The sequence below is a fragment of the Callithrix jacchus genome, chromosome 5, assembly GCF_049354715.1.
Source record: "Callithrix jacchus isolate 240 chromosome 5, calJac240_pri, whole genome shotgun sequence".
Classification (NCBI taxonomy): domain Eukaryota; kingdom Metazoa; phylum Chordata; class Mammalia; order Primates; family Cebidae; genus Callithrix; species Callithrix jacchus.
Window position 1 is genome coordinate 91,411,457 of NC_133506.1, and position 19,105 is coordinate 91,430,561.

The 19,105-nt window shown below is 53.2% G+C and overlaps 2 protein-coding genes across 6 annotated transcripts in view; one reads left to right on the plus strand and one right to left on the minus strand.

The window, feature by feature from the left end:
- Positions 1-8,607, plus strand: part of NT5C3B (5'-nucleotidase, cytosolic IIIB) — a 20,723-nt gene extending 12,116 nt beyond the window's left edge. For 2 of the 4 annotated variants that reach the window (XM_078373609.1, XM_035300538.3), the window contains 3 exons: positions 1,185-1,347; positions 2,816-3,016; positions 5,406-5,917. In XM_078373609.1, coding sequence (XP_078229735.1) covers positions 1,185-1,347; positions 2,816-3,016; positions 5,406-5,540 — 499 coding nt within the window. In that variant the 3' untranslated portion in view covers positions 5,541-5,917. Of the gene's footprint in view, positions 1-1,184; positions 1,348-2,815; positions 3,017-5,405; positions 5,918-6,002; positions 6,021-8,492 lie in introns of those variants that run through there. The other 2 variants (XM_035300537.3, XM_035300539.3) reach the window with 2 other exon arrangements.
- On the minus strand, positions 8,302-18,390 carry FKBP10 (FKBP prolyl isomerase 10). 2 transcript variants are annotated; one of them, XM_078373608.1, is made up of 11 exons: positions 18,065-18,390; positions 17,524-17,701; positions 14,241-14,386; positions 12,920-13,109; positions 12,678-12,823; positions 12,107-12,296; positions 11,829-11,974; positions 11,034-11,226; positions 10,405-10,547; positions 9,684-9,847; positions 8,302-9,290 (listed from the first exon to the last, which is right to left on the minus strand). In XM_078373608.1, exons 3-11 carry the CDS (start codon positions 14,326-14,328, stop codon positions 9,105-9,107), a joined length of 1,446 nt encoding a protein of 481 aa, XP_078229734.1. In that variant the 5' UTR covers positions 14,329-14,386; positions 17,524-17,701; positions 18,065-18,390; the 3' UTR covers positions 8,302-9,104. The 2 variants fall into 2 exon arrangements, with proteins under 2 accessions (XP_078229734.1, XP_002764059.4); XM_002764013.7 differs by lacking the exon at positions 17,524-17,701.
- Between the last annotated feature and the right edge of the window lie 715 nt (positions 18,391-19,105).

The window sequence follows — 19,105 nt, forward strand, 5'->3', positions numbered from 1 at the left end:
GAGAGACCACGAGGGAGGCTTACGCTAGTTAGTTACATGGGTGTATATGTATATCAGAAGCAACTGAGCTGAACACTTAGGATTAGCACATTTTAACCACTTATTGAATATATTGTATGGTTTATTTTATTTTTTGAGATGGAGTCTCGCTCTTTTGCCCAGGTTGGAGGGGAGTGGCGCAATCTGAGCTCACTGCAACCTCTGCCTCCTGGGTTCAAGTGATTATCTCAAGAAGTTGGGATTGCAGGTGCTCGCCACTACTCCCAGCAAATTTTTGTATTTTTTCTTTAGCAGAGATGGGGTTACACCATGTTGGCCAGGCTGGTCTGCCTTGGCCTCCCAAGGTGCTGGGATTACAGGTGTGAGTCCGCTCAATTTTAAATGTTCCCCCCCCCCCTTTTTTTTTTAAAGATGGGGTTTCTCCATGATGGCCAGGCTGGTCTTGAACTCCTGACCTCAGGCAATCCACCCACCTCGGCCTCCCAAAGTGCTAGGATTACAGGTTTGAACCACAGCGCCTGGCTAAATTTTTTTTTTCAAGGTTTTTTTTTTTTAGTGGAGTGGTGCAATCCTGGCTCACTGCAGCCTTGACCTCCAGGGCTCAAGCCATCCTCCTGACTCAACCTCCCAACAGGTGCAGGCCCCCATGTCTGGCTAATTAAATTTTTTGTAGAGATGTGTTTTCCCTGTGTTGCCCAGGTTGGTCTTGAACTCCTGGACCCCAGAGATCCTGCCTTCGCCTCCCAAAGTGCTGGGATTACAAGCATGAGCCATAATGTCTACCCTAAAAGTTTAAAAAAAAATATGTAACCTGTCAGGTGTGGTGGCTCAAGCTTGTAATCCCAGCACTTTGGGAGGTTAAGGTAGGTGGGTGGCTTGAGCCCAGGAGTTTGAGACCAGTCTAGGCAACATAGGAAAACCCCATCTCTACAAATCATAAAAATATTAGCCAGATGTGGTGGTGTGCACCTGTGGTCCCAGCTACTTGGGAGGTTGAGGCGGGAGGATCACTTGAGCCCGGGAGATCAAGGTTGCAGCAAACTGTGATTGTGCCACTGCACTCTGGCCTGGGCAACAGAGCGAGACCCTGTCTCACAAAAAACCCAAAACACAAATAACTGAAGTAGGAAACAAAGAACAGCAGTAGAGGCAGTGCCATTTCAGAATTCCTGATCTCTTTTCAGGGAAGGATACAAGACCTTCTTCAACACACTCTACCGTAACAATATTCCCCTTTTCATCTTTTCTGCGGGCATTGGTGATATCCTGGAGGAAATTATCCGACAGATGCAAGTGTTCCACCCCAACATCCACATCGTGTCTAACTACATGGATTTTAATGAAGATGTGAGCCAGATCCTGTTTGGGCTGAGAAAGGATGAGGGGTGGGGACCACCAGCCAGGGTGGTTTACTCTGCACGAACCCTAACCTGGGGAGGAAGGGGAGGGAAAACACGCTGGCTTCTTCACCCTTAGGCAGTTGTTTACAGGTTACTTTTTGGCCAGGCATGGTGGCTCACACCTGTAATCCCAGCACTTCAAGTTGCCAAGGCAGGTGGATCACCTGAGGTCAGGAGTTCGAGACCAGCCTGGCCAACATAGTGAAACTCCATCTCTACTAAAAATACAAAAATTAGCTGGGCATGGTGGTGGGTGCCTGTAATCCCAGTTACTCGGGAGGTTGAGGCAGGAGAATCCCAGTTACTCGGGAGGCTGAGGCAGGAGGTTGTAGTGAGCTGAGGTCACACCACCGCATTCCATCCTGGACAATAGAGTGAGACTCCGTCTCACAAACAAACAAACAAACAAACAAACAAACAAACCAATCTTTTGAGACGGAGTTTCACTGTTGTTACCCAGGCTGGAGTGCAATGGCGCGATCTCGGCTCACCGCAACCTCCGCCTCCTGGGTTCAGGCAATTCTCCTGCCTCAGCCTCCTGAGTAGCTGGGATTATAGGCACACACCACCATGCCCAGCTAATTTTTTGTATTTTGAGTAGAGACGGGGTTTCACCATGTTGACCAGGATGGTCTCGATCTCTTGACCTCGTGATCCACCCGCCTCGGCCTCCCAAAGTGCTGGGATTACAGGCTTGAGCCACCGCGCCCGGCCCAAACCTTTCAAAGGACCCTCTCTCTTTGCTTTTTGCCTGACAGTCAACTCTCTGCACTGGAGTACCTAGTTTATGGGCCTGCCCTGCCCCATACCACTGTCATGGGGTTTGTGCCATCCTGAGTCCTGAAAGGCTTGGGCTTTGATTTGCTTTTCCCAAGCCAGAGGTGGGTGCTGTAACTCATCCACGTTCTGACTTTTTTCCCCATAAAACTGATGGTTGGAATTTTCATCACATGGATCTGCAGTGAGGATGTAGCCCACAGCTGAGCAGAACACACATATAACCTGAGCGGCATTGATATCACAGCTTTGTGCATCCAGAACAGATGAACTGTAATATCGGGTGGCTCCTGTGCCCTTAAACTAGGAATTACAGACTTATCCTGTAAAAGGCCCTGGCGTCAATATTTAGGCTTTGTGGGCCATGGTATCTCTGTAGCAACTGCCCAACTTTGCCGTTATTGCACAAAAAGCAGCCATAGCACCATGTAAACAAATGAGTTTGGCTGTATCCCAATAAAACTTTATTTACAAAAGCAGGCCAAGTCGGGCCCCTGGGCCCCAGTTGAGGTTACAATGAAGCATTGGCATTATCTATCACTTTTGGGATTCCCTTTTCTCTGTGACCGAGACAGTGGGAACTGGTGCTGCATGGGTCCCTGCAACCCTTCCATCTGTCTCTTGTCTTCATTATTTAGGGTTTTCTCCAGGGATTTAAGGGCCAGCTCATACACACATACAACAAGAACAGTTCTGTGTGTGAGAACTCTGGCTACTTCCAGCAACTTGAGGGCAAAACCAATGTCATCCTGTTGGGAGACTCCATCGGGGACCTCACCATGGCTGATGGGGTTCCTGGTGTTCAGAACATTCTCAAGATTGGCTTCCTGAATGACAAGGTGGGTAGAAGACCTGGCTGCTCCTCTTCATGGCTTTCTTCTCTTTGAATGCCCAGTAACAAACGCCTTTGAACACATTTCTTTTCTTTTTTTCTTTTTTGTTTTTTTTTGAGATGGAGTCTTGCTCTGTTGCCCAGGCTGGAGTGTAGTGGCGTGATCTTAGCTCACAGTTAACTTCTGTCTCCCAGGTTCAAGCCATTCTCCTGCCCCAGCCTCCTGAGTAGATGAGACCACAGGTGACTGCCACCAGGCCTGACTAATTTTTATATTTTTTACTAGAAATGGGATTTCGCCATGTTGGCCACGTTGGTCTCAAACTCCTGACCTCACCTGAGGCCCACCTCAGCCTCCCAAAGTGCTGGGATTACAGGCGTGAGCCACTGCACCACCTTTGAACACCTTCTATATGCTAGACACTGGGTAAAGAAGGAAGATACAAGCTGTATTCTCTTGGAGCACATAATCTCATAGGAAACAGACCCAGTGATTACAGGTTTGCCTTACCACATGACCTGACAGAGATTGGATCAGGCCGGCATGGCATCCTAGCCTCAATTTATTTATTTATTTTTTGAGATGGAGTCTTGCTCTGTTGCCAGGCGGAGTGCAGTGCCACGATCTTGGCTCACTGCAACCTCCATCTCCCGGGTTCAAGTGATTCTCCTGCCTCAGTCTCCCAAAGTGCTGGGATTACAGGCATGAGCCACCGTGCCTGGCCCCTAGCCTCAATTTACTGAGTGTCTAGTGCACAGTCACTCTTCTCAGCATTTCATGGTAATTAATTCATTTGATTTGTATGATAACCCTTTAAGGTAGTGACTGTTACCCTCATTTTACAGATAAGGAAACTGAGGCCTGGGATTGAGTAAGTTGCCTAAGGAGATAGAGTTCAAGACACAGTGGGGGTGATTACCAGTCCTTCTAAATCATACTGGAAGGCCTGATTGCAATGGGAAATGTTGGTACTGAGGACATGGGTTTATAATTTAGAGAAGAGAAATTATAAGAACAGATCACGGACTGATAGGGGTGAAAGCAACATTGTCATAAAGGGGCCCAAATATGATGGGGTGAAGCTAGGCGGCTGCCAGGGTGCTTCCCCATAGCTGCAGGCGCTGGAGCCTGCCAGGATGCTTAAGCTGGATGAAACTGGGGCCTGCTCAGGTGCCGTTGCTCATGCCTGTAACCCCACCACTTTGGGAGGCCAGAGCAGGGGGATCACTTGAGTTCAAGACCAGCCTGGGCAACATAATGAGACCCTGCCTCAACAACAGCAACAGCAAAAATTATTAGCTGGTTGTGGTTAGCTTGCCTCTAGTTCCAGCTACTCAGGAGGCTGAGACGGGAAGATCACTTGAGTCCAGGAGGTCGAAGCTTCAGTGAGCCAAGATAATGCCCCTGCACTCCAGCCTCCTAGGCAGTACAGTAAGACCCTATCTCAAAAAAAGAGAGGAAGAGAGGAAAGAGAGAGAGACAGAGAGAAAGAAAGAAAAAGAGAGAGAAAAAGAAAGAAAAGATAGAAAAAAGGAAAAAGAAAGGAAAAGAAAGAAAGAAAGGAAATACGGCTGGGCGTGGTGGCTCATGCCTATAATCCCAGCACTTTGGAAGGCCGAGGCGGGTGGATCACGAGGTCAAGAGATCGAGACCGTCCTGGTCAACAAGGTGAAACCCCGTCTCTACTAAAAATACAAAAATTAGCTGGGCGTGGTGTTGCGCGCCTGTAGTCCCAGCTCTCGGGAGCCTGAGGCAGGAGAATTGCTTGAACCCAGAAGGCGGATTGCAGTGAGCTGAGATCGTGCCATTGCACTCCAGTCTGGGTACTAACAGCGAAACTCCGTCTCAAAAAAAAAAAGGAAAGAAAAGAAAGAAAATTCAGTCCAGATGGATTAGAGGCAACATTTGTTTGGGTTTTTTTTTTGAGATAAGGCCTCACTCTGTCACCCATGCTGGAGTCTTGGCTCAGTGTAGCCTTGACTTCCTGGGCTCAACTGATCCTCCTGCCTCAGCAGGGACTACAGGCACCCACTACCATGCCTGGCCAATTTTTGTAGAGATGGGGTTTTGCTATGTTGCCTGGGCTGGTCTCAAACTCTTGGGCTCAGATGATTTTCTGTCTTGGCCTTCCAAAGTGGCAACATCTGGTCTTTTGTTTTTATTCCTTGTTACTGTCCTTTGATATTGACCCAGGGATTAATTGTGATAGCCCATGCCCATTCCTCATCTGTCTCTGAAGGACAGGTCCCGTAAGCTTGAACTCCTCTGGCTCTCAAAAGGGAGCTGGGAGTTGCTGCTTGAATGCCCTCCTCCCCAGCCCCAGGGGCTTTGAGAGTGAACTTCGGAGGGCAGGGCATTTGGGGACCCTCAGGTGTCTTCCTCTCACCCGGGGCAGGTGGAGGAGCGGCGGGAGCGCTACATGGACTCCTATGACATCGTGCTGGAGAAGGACGAGACGCTGGATGTGGTCAACGGGCTGCTGCAGCACATCCTGCGCCAGGGGGACCAGTTGGAGATGCAAGGCCCCTGAGGGCACAGGCTCCAGCCAGGCCTTCGGGCCAGGGTGAGGAGGGGGCACCTCCCCAGAGTCCGCTCCCCTGTGAACACAGAGCAGAGGCCAGGGTGGCCAGCAGCAGCTGGGTCCTTTCATGCCCTTCCGTCCTCCTTTCCCTGAGCGTGTTCATCACCAGAGGTTTGAGGGGCCCCGTCGCATGGCAGGGCACAAGCACTGTTCCTGGTGAACATGGGACCATAGCTGGGACCACTGTTCCTGGTGAACCTGCCAGTGCTCTAGGGATCGTCTAGTCCAGGGATTTTTTTTTTTTTTTTCAAAATTTTTAAATGTGGGAAATTGTTCTTCAAACAAATGTAATGTGTGAAACAGACCAAAATTTGAAAAATGAAAAACCAGCTGTTTTTATTTAGGAGATGTGGGTGGGGGTAGAACCTGGACCTCTTGGCCCTGGGAGCACATGTCGCATGATGCTTCTAGGGCTCCACGGAACACGGTTTGAGAACCGCCACAAATCATCCTGGGAGTCGGTCTGAGCATAGCCTGATGGTGTCTGTGTGGTTCAGGGCAGGGCTGAAAGGGTATGTTCTAGCCTACACGGGTTTGTCTTTATTCTGCTGCAGCCATCAAACTTGAAATTCTGTTGGGATTGGTGGGGTTGAGGCAACCCTGAGCATCCCCTCTTCAGGGCTCCCTTGGAGGATGCGTGTGGGTGTAGATTTTCCCTCGTGCCCTAGGTTTTCCTTTCCCCTCCTCTTAGGGGTCATGGACAGTAAAGTGGATGACCTGAAAAGGGGAATTTAGAGCAGGGCCCTGAGGGAGGCTGTGCTGTGGTGAAATATGAGTGATGTATGCACTGTGGTCTTGCATTATTGGGCCGACTTCACAGTCTCTTTCCCTTCTTCCCTCCCTGTTGACTTGGATGGTCAAGAACTAGCTGATTCTCTCTAGGGCACTTTTTGAAGAAAAAATATAGAAGAGCCAGTTCAGGCGGGACACAGTGACTCACTCCTGTAATCCCAGCCGTTGGGAGGCCAAGGCGGGTGGATCATGAGGTCAGAAGTTCGAGAGCCTGGCCAACATAGTGAAACCCCATCTCTACTAAAAATACAAAAAATCAGCTGGGCGTGGTGGCAGGCGCCTATAATCCCAGCTACTCTGGAGGCTGAGGCAGGAGAATCACCTGAGCCTGGGAGGCAGAGGTTGCAGTGAGCCGAGATCGTCGCACCATTGCATTCCAGCTTGGGCAACAGAGTGAGAATATGTCTCAAAAAAAAAAAAAAAAAAAAAAAGGCCAGGCACAGTGGTTCATACCTGTAATTGGGAGGTTGAGGCGGGCAGATCACAAGGTCAGGAGTTCAAGACCAACCTGGCCAACATGGTGAAAAAAAAAAAAAAAGAGTCAGTTCAGCATTTTCTTAACTTTAGAGGAAATCACCCCTTCCTGCAGTTTGGCTAGCTGTTGGAATGTTGTGTCATTCTGCAGATTTGAAGTGGAAGGTAATGGAGATGTTAACTGAAGTCCTACTGTGTGCCAGGTGCTACTCTGGGCACTTGGGTGCCTGCCAGTTGACCCTCAAAATGACCCTGCCAGATCGCTCAGACAGGATGGGTAACTTGCCCAAACTCCGTAGCTAGGAGCTAGACCCAGGGTTCAAATGTTTCTGACCAAAGTCCATGCCATTTGTTGCATTTCTCTGCTTCAGGCCTATTTCATTAGGTTTTGGGAGGAGGGAGTGGTTACCATCTGAGGCTGGGTCAGTAACTACTTTCAGACTGCAATCAAGGAGCTTTCTTGGCTGGCACAGTGGCTCATGCTGTAATCCCAGCACTTTGGGAGGCTGAGGTGGACAGATCAGTTGAGGTCAGGAATTTGAGACCAGCCTGGCCAACACGGTGAGACTGTACATGCCTGTAGTCCCAGCTACTGGGGCAGCTGAGGCAGGAGAATCACTTGAACCCAGGAGGCAGAGATCGCGGTGAGCTAAGACAGCACCATTGCGCTCCAGCCTGGTAGACAGATTGAGACCCTGTCTCAAAAAAAAAAAAAAACTTCAATCAAGGAGCTTTCTGGATGCTTTGAGGCCAGAGAATGTCAGTCACTGGCCATGTGGAACAGTCAGGTCTCTTAGGGGACTCTGGGCAAGAAGTGCTGACGGAGGCAGTTTGCTGTGAGTCCAGTCCTGTCATTTTCTTTCCCAAGTCCCCACCTGTCCTCAGAAGGCCCGGGTCATCCCAGGCAAGCAAGAGCAGATGGCCTGGCTGGTGGCTGAAGTCTTCCTACAAGACACTGTGGAGATCTGAACTCAGTTACCTTTCCCCTAGCAAGAAGGAGGATGGGCAGGTGGTAACAGGTGGCGGCCAGGAGCAGGGAGAGATGGGAACATAGTATTGGAAATGATCGACAGAAAAGGATAATCTGACCTGTGTGCTTTAATTTAATCCTTGAGCTTTGTCAGTTGAGTTTGAGGTCAGGGACCTTGTCTTTCCCATTCGATGGGGACAATTAGGGGATGAGGATCATCACTCCACACCCTGCAGCAGGCCTCTGTCCTCTACACATTCACCCCCTCCACAGACCAGGGCTCCCTTCCCACAGCAAAGCCCCAGGTTAGGCCCAGGGCAGGCAGGAAACCTCCAGAGGGGGAGCCCCTGATCTGTCTAGAGCTAATGAGGCCGTGGAAACAGCCTGGCTTATCTTCTTCCCCAATGTGGGGAACTCTCCACAACCCCCACTTCCGCTGGCCCCTCAAGCTGTTCCAAAAGACAATTAAGGCTATTGGTTTAATCTTTTATTTGGAACAAAGGAAAAAGGGACTGACATCTGTTTAGCCTTTTGAGTGTGCAGAGCTCTGCCCACCTCCCTCCCACCCCTCAGCCCCAAATCCAAGATTTCATAGCCTTCGCACCCACCCAAGCAGGTTCCCTCACACACACCCTTTGTTTTCTTCCTCTTCCACGGTTCCTTAGGGAAAGGCGCCTTCTTTAGGGATGAAGAGCTACCTACAGCCCATTCCTAGCCTCCGACACCCCAAGGTCAGCTCAGCCTCCACTGGAGGTGAGGAAGAAGAGCAAAGGGCATGGGGTAGGTAGGGCTGCCCTCCAGGAGCTGCCCCTTCCCCGGGAGCCAGTCAGAGCTGGGGAGGAAGGCAAAGGCATCCTGGGGAGCTGTCACAGAGAGGAATGGGGTCGGGGAGTGGGGGTGACAAGTACAAATAAAGAGAAAGTTTGGGGAAACAGACAACAAGCCCAGCTGTGCTAGTGACGTGGAGGGGAGGTACGGTGAGAGACGAGCCATGGCCTTATCCAACCCCAGGCTCCACCAGCCCCAAAGTGGCTTTGCAAATCCAAACATTTTAAGGAAGGGGTTTGGGGTTGGAAGAGAAACAGCACAGAGGTCTGTACTGTGGATTTTCATCCAGGGTGGTGGAAACCCCAGAAATGTCTCCTCTGCCACCGTTTTAGATGGCTCCCAGACCTCATGCCAGCAGAGGGAGGGTGACTGTCAGCAGGTCAGTCCCAGCACCATGCCCCCCTCGCAGTGGGCCTCTGTGTCTCAGGCCTGGCCAGGCTCTCTGCCCCTCAGAGCTCCTCGTGGACCCGCTCCTGGTCCTCATCTGACTTCAGCTTGAGCTCCTCGACTGTGATCTTGCCGTCCTGGTTGCGGTCCTGGTTCTGGAACATGTCCCCTATGGTTTTCTCAGGGTCCTGCCCAGGCATGAGACGTCCTTTGCCCTCACTCACTTGAGCCTTGATGAAGGTGGAGAACTGGGGGGAGGGGAGAGCCAGGGAAGAGGGGAGTGAGCATCATGGCCTTGGGAGGGGCCCTGGGTGGAGGCCAGTGAGTGCTTTCTTTTTCTTTCTTCCCAGGCTGCCCCACATGCGGCAATTCAGGAAGGACTGGGAAGGGCACTGGTGCTGGAGTCCTGGTGAGGGTGGGGGTGGAGGCATGGCACGGGGATAGTCCGTGCCTGGGCTTGGGTAGGGAACAGTCTACATGTGTTCCCAGAAGGCAGGGACGAGGAGCCTGAGGCATGGGACTCAGCACAGGCAGGAGCACAATGGCGGGTGGACAGGCCAGAAGAGGGATGCCTTCTTCCTAGATGCTTCCTGGGTTGGGGGAGTTCGTGAGCATGGTAATTAGACTGAACCTTCACCCACCTCCTCTGGAGGGACCTCTCCATCCTTGTTGAGGTCCATGTCTTCAAACAGGTTAGCAGGAGGGTCCTCGTGCCACACAAACAGGTAGCCTGTGGGCAGCCCATCCTCCCGGGACACCAGCTCCACCTCAAACCGTAGCACAGCACTGCCGGGGACGCCCCGGGCTGGATGGAAGGCGGGAGAGGAGGGAGGGGTCCCAGTCAGGCCAGAGTCTGGGCCTTGCTTTGCTGCTTCCCAGCCCACAGGCCTGTTTTCCCTCTTGGTGCTGGGCTGGAGAGTGGGGCACGGGATGTTTAAGGAGCCATCCTGCAGGCATTCCTGACTCCTCCCGCCAGCCATCAGGCCCACAATGGGCAGGAGCAACAGGGACGGATGCCAGTCTCACAGTTTCGGACTGAGCACGGTGGCTCACGCCTGTAATCCCAGCACTTCGGGAGGCCAAGGTGGGTGGATCACCTGAGGTCAGGAGTTCAAGACCAGTCTAGCCAATATGGCAAAACCACATCCCTACTAGAAATACAAAAATTAGCTGGACCTGGTAGCAGGTGCCTATAATCCCAGCTACTTGGGAGACTGAGGCAAGAGAATCGCTTGAACCTAGGAGGTGGAGGCTGCAGTGAGCTGAGATCATGTCACTCACTGCACTCCAGCTAGGTGACAGAGTAAACCTCCATCTCAAAAAAAAAAAAAAAAAACATTACTTTTTTTCTCATCCCCTCACCTCCATTCTCCCCATGGGCCAAGTGCGGGGGCACGATGAGCTGCCGCCTCTCTCCCACACACATGCCCTGCAGGCCTGTGTCGAGGCCTTCGATCACTTTGTTGGCCCCCAGAGTTGCCTCCTGGGGGGCCCCGTAGTCATGCCTGGGGGGAGAGCAGATGCCCGGGTCAGCAGCCACCCTGTGCCCTGTCAGTGTGTACCCCACTCTCTCTGAGGTGGGCCCAGAACAAGCGCTCAGTTCTGGAGTTGCTCCCACTGGTGACTTGGGCCATGCAGCAGAGTGCAGGGGCCCAGCGGTGCAGATGTGGGGTTCCCTTCTCATCTCGCCTCTGCCCCTAAAATATAGCCTCGAGGGCTCATGGCTCCCATGTCAGTTTCATCTCTGTGAAATGTAAAGAGCAGTTCTCCCACAGTTGCTGGCTTCACCTTCCCTCCCCGTGAAGCAGAGAATCTCATCTCATGGTTCCCCGACAGGCTCTGAAATGGGACTGAAAGAAGCAGCAGGAGCCTGAAAGCTCCCCTGGGGCTCAAGGACCAAGAGGGAGGAGCAGGTGTCAGGGTGCTGTGAGGAGAACTCCCCATGCCTGAGCCCACCCACGTGCCCAGCCCCGGCCCCACCCCAGACCCACGAGGTGAAGAGCTGGGTGCCGTCCAGCAAAGAACAGTTGTAGTGGTATCGAACAAAGTCGCCAAGCTTGGTGGTCTCATTGCAGGTCTCAGATGGTCGGGACAGTGTCTTGATTTCCACCACATCCGCAGGGTTGTGGAAGTCAATGACGTGGACGTTGAAGATGAGCACGGCTGAGCCAGGGATCTTGTCTCCTGAGGCCAGAATCAGGGAGTGCGGTCAGCTCAGAGCACCAGGAAGGGCTTCTTGAAGTCTCTCCATGGGGGCCCCTAGACCTAATACCCATTCCCGGCCCTGGGGAGCCGAAGGAGGATGGGATGGGATGTTTGTCCAGAGTGAATTCTAACACACTCTCATTGGGGTGAGGGGCAGGGGGAGGCGGCTTTCCAGTTAGAAAGCTCTTTTCCACTCACCGTCTTGCAAACTCCCAGTAACTTACCCTGCGGATCAGCATGGCTTGTCCATTTTACAGGTGAGGACACTGAGGCTCCCAGCACAGCTGGGTCCTGGGGGTATGCTGCTTCTGTTTTTCCACAACCACCCTCCCTCCCCAGACTCAGGAGTTGGCTGCCCTTCTCCACTAGGGAAGGGAGAAGTGGGACGCCACCCTGGAGGAAATTGATGAAGTCTGTGTGGCGGGAATCAGAGTGACCAGATGTAAGCTGCATGCATTTTCTGTGATGAGTGGGGTAGCGTGGTGGCTAGAATCCCACTGTGGAGTAGGGATGGGGGGCGGCCTGGCCATGAGGGGCAGTTCAGGGGAGGAGCTGAGGTGGTGGCTGGGGAATGCCCCTACCAGTTCCATTTTCCCCGTAGGCAAGGTGTGGGGGGATGGTAATTCTCCGGCGCTCCCCTATGCAGGCGCCCTGCAGCCCCTGGTCCATCCCGGGGATGATGTAACCCTGCCCGATATAGGTATTGTAGGTGTGGTTTCGGGAGTAGCTGCAATAACAAGGCGGGAGGGCCAGGAAGGGAGTCAAAGGGGCCCTCCCCTTCCAGGCAGCTCAGAGTGCCCACCCAGCTTCTTCCACATTTTGCCCAGCCCCTGCCCTCCCACCTTAAGACCCTCCGGACCTGGAATCAAACAGGGTGCCGTCCATCAAGGAGCCATTGTAGTGATAGCGCATGAAGTCCCCGGCCACGGCTCTGCGGACACAGCCCGGGGGGAGCTCCAGCGTCTCTAGCTGGACAGTGTCCTTTGGGTTGTGCACGTCAATCAGGAGGGCGTGAAAGACCAGCGAGGCCTGCGGGGGGATCACTGTCCCTGGGGAAGGGATAGGTCTTGAACCATACAGGTGGAGAGCAAGCTCCTTCTTGACTCAGGAAGGCTCCCTGGGCACCATGCAAGGAGACACTAGCCCTGCTCCAGAGCCCTTTCCCGTCCACCAGCAGCCCTGCTTCCTGCTCCTCCAGTAAGGCCTGACCTGGGTTTTCCCCAGGGCCACCACCAGCTCATACCGAGCCTTCGTGTGAATCAGAATAAAGCACCCCTTCTTAGTGAGACGAGCACCAAGGGTAGAGTTTATCCCGCCTTGCATCCTTGGCTGGATGCCATTGTGCAGTATACAACCTGAGCAACTGTAATGTGGAGGCCTGGTTTTCCCCCTTCTGGAGAATTTCCCCTTGACTCCTTGCCCACCCTCACCATAGCCTTTCTCGCCATAGGCCAGGAATGGAGGGATGATAATCTTTCTTCTCTCTCCAGGACACATGCCCAGCAGCCCCTGGTCCATGCCCTTGATCAGCCAACCAGAGCCGACGTAGGTGTCGTAAGTGCCGCCCCTACTGTAGCTGCAGAAAATGAGGTGGGGGTGGGAGAGGCAGGCTGGACTCCTGCTCCCCATGCCACAGTCCCCAGTGCCTCAGGGCTCCCCTCTGGCCCCTTACCTGGTATCGAAGGAGGTGCCGTCCAGCAGGGTGCCGTTGTAGTGGTATCGGACAAAGTCGCCGTCCTGGACCATGCGGGGGCAGTGGGGCGGGCGCAGCAAGATGCTCACCTGCACGGTGTCTTCCTTGTTCCACACATCCAGCAGAACCACGTCGAAGTAGAGGGTGGCATCCGGCGGAATGAGCCCTGCTATGAGGGCACAGCAGCATGGAGGTCTCAGAGATGTGCTCTGCCAACCAGGATACCAGCCAGGGGCCTTCCTCTCATCCCGAACCAGGAGACCCAAACCAGGCATACAGCTGCCACTATGTTTGTTTGTTTGTTTTTTAAGAGCTAGTGGGCTGGTCAGAGTGGCTCATGCCTGTTATCCCAGCACTGTGGGAGGCCAAGGCAGGCGGATGGCTTGAGCCCAGGAGTTCAAGACCAGCCTGGGCAACATGGCGAAACACCATCTCTACTAAAAACAGAAAAAAATTAGCCACCCATGGTGGTGTGCGCCCGAAGTCTCAGCTGTTTGGGAGGCTGAGGTGGGAGGATCGCTTGAGCCCAGAGGCAGAGGTTGCAGTGAGTCAAAGTCACACCACTACACTCCAGTCTGTGCAACAGGCTGAGACCCTGTCTCAAAAAAACAAAAACAAAAAAACATGGGGTTTTGCTCCGTCACACAGGCTAGAGTTCAGTGGCATAATCATGGCTCACTGCAGCCTTGAACTCCCAGGCTCAAGTCCTGAGTAGTTGGGACTGTAGGCACACACCACCACACCTGGATAATTTATTTAATTTTTTTGTAGAGACGGGGTCTTGCTATGTTGCCTAGGCTGGTCTGGAACTTGTGGGTTCAAGCAATCCTCCCACCCTAGCCTCCCAAAACTCTGGCATTATAGATGTCAGCCACGGCCCCAGCCAGAGCTGCCACTCTTCTTTTTTTTTTTTTTTGAGACGGAGTTTCACTCTTATTACCCAGGCTGAAGTGCAATGGCGTGATCTCGGCTCACCGCAACCTCCGCCTCCTGGGTTCAGGCAATTCTCCTGTCTCAGCTTCCTGAGTAGCTGGGATTACAGGCACGCGCCACCATGCCCAGCTAATTTTTTATATATTTTTAAATAGAGACGGGGTTTCACCATGTTGACCAGGATGGTCTTGATCTCTTGACCTCATGATCCACCCACCTCAGCCTCCCAAAGTGCTGGGATTACAGGCTTGAGCCACCGCGCCCGGCCCAGAGCTGCCACTCTTCATACTGTGTGCATAGTGTGACACTGGGTTAGTCATTCCTCCTGGGCTCCTCCATCCCTAGCCTGTGCCCCAGCCCTTCTCACCCAGGCCGATGCTGCCATAGCCCAGGTGGGGAGGCACAATGAGGCGTCGTCGCTCGTTGACACACATGCCCATGAGGCCTCGGTCCATGCCAGTGATGAGGCGTCCCACACCCACCACGATGGCCACCAAGGTGTTTCGGTCATAGCTGGGGAGGAGGGACAGATGGGATACAGTGACCTCAGGCACAAACACACACTGCCCACGGTGGCACAGGTGTACCTGTACACACGTACACAATTGCCTCTCGCTACACCAGGTGTCAATATGCACACATGCTCCTCACCTCCTTTTTTTTTTCTTGAGACACAGTCTTGCTCTGTCACCCAGGATGGAGTGCAGTGGCGTGATCTCAGCTCACTGGAACCTCCACTTCTTGGGTTCAAGAATTCTCCTGCCTCAGCCTCCTGAGTAGCTGGGATTACAGGTGTATACCACCACACACAGCTAATTTTTGTATTTTTAGTAGAGAGGGAGTTGCACAATATTGGTCAGGCTGGTCTTGAACTCCTGACCTCGTGATCCATCCGCCTCGGCCTCCCAAAGTTCTGGGATTACAAGCATGAGCCCCCGCACCTGGCCTCTCCTCTCCTCCTTTTCAAGTCCCCGTCCTAGGTTGGCCATGTCACCTACCTTAAGAGAACAGGCTGTTACAAAAGGCAAGGTCCTGAGGAGGCCAGGGGCGGCTATTGCCCTGGGATGGGGTGAGGGTGGGATGCATGGGCCTGAATGCTGCTACTATTTGCTGACAGCAAGTGGGGAGTGGTAGGTACAGCACGGAGCGGCAGGGGAGCATGTACTGAGCACTCACCATATGCAATTAAATGCTTGGCATTTTACATTCTCTATTTCTCTCCCCTGTAAGGTGGGGATTCTTGTTCTCATTTTTCTTATGAGAACAATGGAGACTTGAGAGACTAAGTGCCTTGCCCAAGGTCACACAGCTAATGTGTAGTCAGCTGAGATGGAAAGCCCAGGAAAAGAGAGCAGAGATGGGGTGAGGATTGCTTTCACATTTTGAAAAGGCCTGTTCTAAAAGTGCCATGGCTTTTGCTTGTTTTTAGTTACACACTTTTAATTAATGTATTTATTTTTACTTTTACATAAGTATTTTTGGAGATGGAGTCTCTCCATTGCCCAGGCTGAGTGCAGTGGTGCAATCTCAGCTCACTGTAACCTCCAACTCCCTGGTTTAAGCGGTTCTCCTGCCTCAGCCTCCCGAGTAGCTGGGATTACAGGTGCACCACCACCACCACACCTGGCTAATTTTTGTATTTTTCATAAGGCGGGGTGGTCTTTGCCATGTTGCTCAGACTGGTCAAACTCTTGGCCTCAAGTGATCTGCCTGCCTGGGCCTCCCAAAGTACTGGGATTATAGGAGTGAGCCACTGCACCCAGCCAATTATATACGCTTTTTTTTTTTTGAGTCTCACTGTGTTGACCGAGATTGGCACAATCTCGGCTCACTGCAACCTGCATCCCCTGGGTTCAAGCGATTTTCCTGCCTCTGTCTCCCAAGTAGCTGGGATTGCGGGCACCTGTCACCGCACCTGGCTAATTTTTTGTAATGTTAGTAGAGATGGGGTTTCACCATCTCGGCCAGGTTAGTCTTGAACTCCTGACCTCATGATCTACCCTCCTTGGCTTCCAAAAGTGCTGGGATTACAAGCATGAGCCACCGCACCTGGCTATATACACTTTTAATTTTATTTTAAGTTTTCAGAAGTAAAGTAAGGATGGGAGGTTTTTGTTTTTGTTTTTGTTTTTGATTGAAGGGGCCATTTGGTTAAGAAAGTTTTCCAGGCCGGGCATGGTGGCTCACGCCTATAATCGAAGCACTTTGGGAGGCCTAGGTGGGTGGATCACAAGGTCAAGAGATTGAGACCATCCTGGTCAACATGGTGAAACCCTGTCTCTACTAAAAACACAAAAATTAGCTGGGCATGGTGGTGCGCACCTGTAGTCCCAGCTACTCGGGAAGCTGAGGCAGGAGAATTGCTTGAACCCAGGAGGCGGAGGTTGCAGTTGAGCTGAGATCACGCCATTGCACTCCAGCCTGGGTAACAAGAGCGAAACTCTGTCTCAAAAAAAGAGAAAAAAAAAGTTCTCCAAGCTCAATACTGATGAGCTGGGCCCCCAGAGCCCCTACCAGGGAAGACAACCCCCAAATCCCAACCCCTGCCTCACTTCCAGCACTCAAGGGCTCAGGGCTGCGCTCCTGACTACTTCCTATATGTGTTTCCTTCCCAGTGCTATTACAAAGCCTTAAGCTCTGCATGAAGTTTCTATGCTTTAAACAGCATCAGGTCATTTGGTTCTCCTCAAGGTCAATGCTAATGTGTGCTGAACTGGCTGGAGGACTGCCAGGCCCTGTGAGAAGCCCACATTCATTCATCCATCTCTTTTGAGTTCTAACATCAGCCTTAGCAAGTAGGTCCTGTTTTTGTCTTCCTTTTTCAGATAAGGAAAGCGATGCTTAAAGAGACAAAATTCTCTGTCCATGGTCATAGCCTGGATTTGAACTAGGGTTTTGGGACTCTTAGAGTTTGTATGCTTACCCCAAAATATTGCCTGCCTCCAAAGTCATGGCCACTAATTTCCTGTGGGCTGAGTTTTGTGTTTCAGGGGAGGGTCTAAGGCTGACTTCTTTCAGTGTGCTATGGGGTCCGTATGTAACTGGGACCCTAGGTTTACCCCTGAGGCTGGCACACTGCCCTGTCCTGTCCCCACTAACAAAAGTGGACTTGCTGGAGCAGACCAAAGTCCTGGATCAGACCAGGAGGCCACCTCACAAACCCCAAGGCTGGCAAAATGGGCGGCCTGCGCCTCTGGCCTGATTTACCTAAAATGGAGAGAGGTGAGGGTTCCAGGAGTACCAGAGAGGAAGGTATGAAACTCCTCCGAGGAGCCCAGGGTGGCATATCCAACTGTGTGACACGTAGACAGACAGGGCCCCCGCAGGGAGCCATGCCCTACCCCCAGGTCCAGCCGGCTGCCTTCTTAGAATGCCCACCCGCCTTTGTCCCTGCCCACCGACCGCTGAAAACTCCCACCCTCTCCAAAAAAAGTTCTATTCCCTCTTCTCTAACCACAAAGGCACTGAAAATGGAGTGGAGCCAAAAAAGGAGTCAGGGTGGGTGGAAAAGTAGGGGTTCCAGGCTGATAGACCACCCCAGGATTCTCAGGCAGCAAGGACCATCCCCTTTCCCCCAACACTGTAGACCAGAACACCCCTCTTCATCATGCCATTAAATACAGCCCTGTTAACAACACAGGGCGGTTCACCTTGATTATCGAGTCCTTTCCGGGATGTGGAGAGCTTGTGTGAAAGAAAAGGGGTCCTCTAGGGCCGGGCGCGGTGGCTCAAGCCTGTAATCCCAACACTTTGGGAGGCCGAGGCGGGTGGATCAAGAGGTGAAGAGATCGAGACCATCCTGGTCAACATGGTGAAACCTCGTCTCTACTAAAAATACAAAGTTAGCTGGGCATGGTGGCACGTGCCTGTAATCCCAGCAACTCAGGAGGCTGAGGCAGGAGAATTGCCTGAACCCAGGAGGCGGAGGTTGTGGTGAGCCGATATCGCGCCATTGCACTCCAGCCTGGGTAACAAGAGCGAAACTCCGTCTGGGGGTGGGGGAGGGGGTCCTCTGAGAAGTGAGGGTTTGGAAGTGGGGGCAGGAGGGTATCTTTGGGGAGATGGATGTCTGGAGGCCCCAAGGGTGCCGTTAGAGTACTAGGATGCAGAGCTTCAAGGAGGCAACTAGGAAACCGGACCCCGGGTTCAGGGGATGGAGTGGTGAATCCCGGGGCGCCCAAGCCGGGTTACCTTGAGTCAAATTTCTTGCCATCTTCGAAAGTGCCGTTGTAGTGGTAGCGCACAAAATCCCCCATCTGCACTTCTCGGGGACAGGCCCTGGGGATGTGGTACCTCTCTATGACCACATCTTCCAGGGGTCCCCCGGCCGGGCTGGCGCGGCCCAACCCCCTCCCCACGGCCTGCACCACCAGCAGCAGTAACTGCAGCAGAGGGAGCCGGAGGAGGCTGTAGCTGGGGGGGCCCGCGGGGAACATGGTGCCTGAGACTGGGACCGCCAGCAGTGAGGGCGAGCGAGGGAGCCGCCGCCAACCTCCTTCTCCCCGCCTCCCAGAACTGGCTTCCCAGCTTCCTGTCCTCCTTCCCTACCCCCGCCCTGGCTGGTCCACGTGGAATGGGGGCTGGGAAGACTGAGCTGGACAGGCGCGGGGCGGGGCGGGGTGCAACAGGAGGAGGGGGTCAGGCTGAGTAAGTTAGAGTTGGAGGGAGGCACCACAAAGAACTGCGAGTCCTCCCTCCCCCGTCTCCAACCCTGGCTGCGAGACCTGGGGCCTGGCCAGGGAGGGAGGCTCGGGAAAGATGAGAAGTCTGAGTGGACACCGAAGGGAAAAAAAAAGTTCAGTGTCTTTTTCCGGAGCCCCCGGGTCCTAAAGCCGGGCGGAGGCGCCCCTTGCTTCTTTCGCGGGCACCTCCAATTCTAGTCCCCTCCAGGTGGGTGGCAAAGCCGCGGAGTGTGAGAGGCATCTCCGTGCTCGTCCGTCAACCCCAACTGTGCTCCAAGGGACGGCCTCTCCAGGGAAGAGCAGCTTGGCCCCGCAAAGGCTGGACTGCAGAAAGGGCTTTGTGACTTGGGACGTGACGGACACGGAGGAGTGGGTGGCGGTGGCGGTGGCGGCGGAAGGTGTGCAGGTGACAGTAGGTGTGTGGCTCCGACGTGGGCGGGGAGACACTCGGAGGGTGCAGGAGGTCGCAGCGACGGCCTGCCCGGCTCCGGGGCTTCCCCCTCGCGTGGGCAGCGTAGAGGAGGCGGCCCAGGCCCGCGCTCAGGGTCCC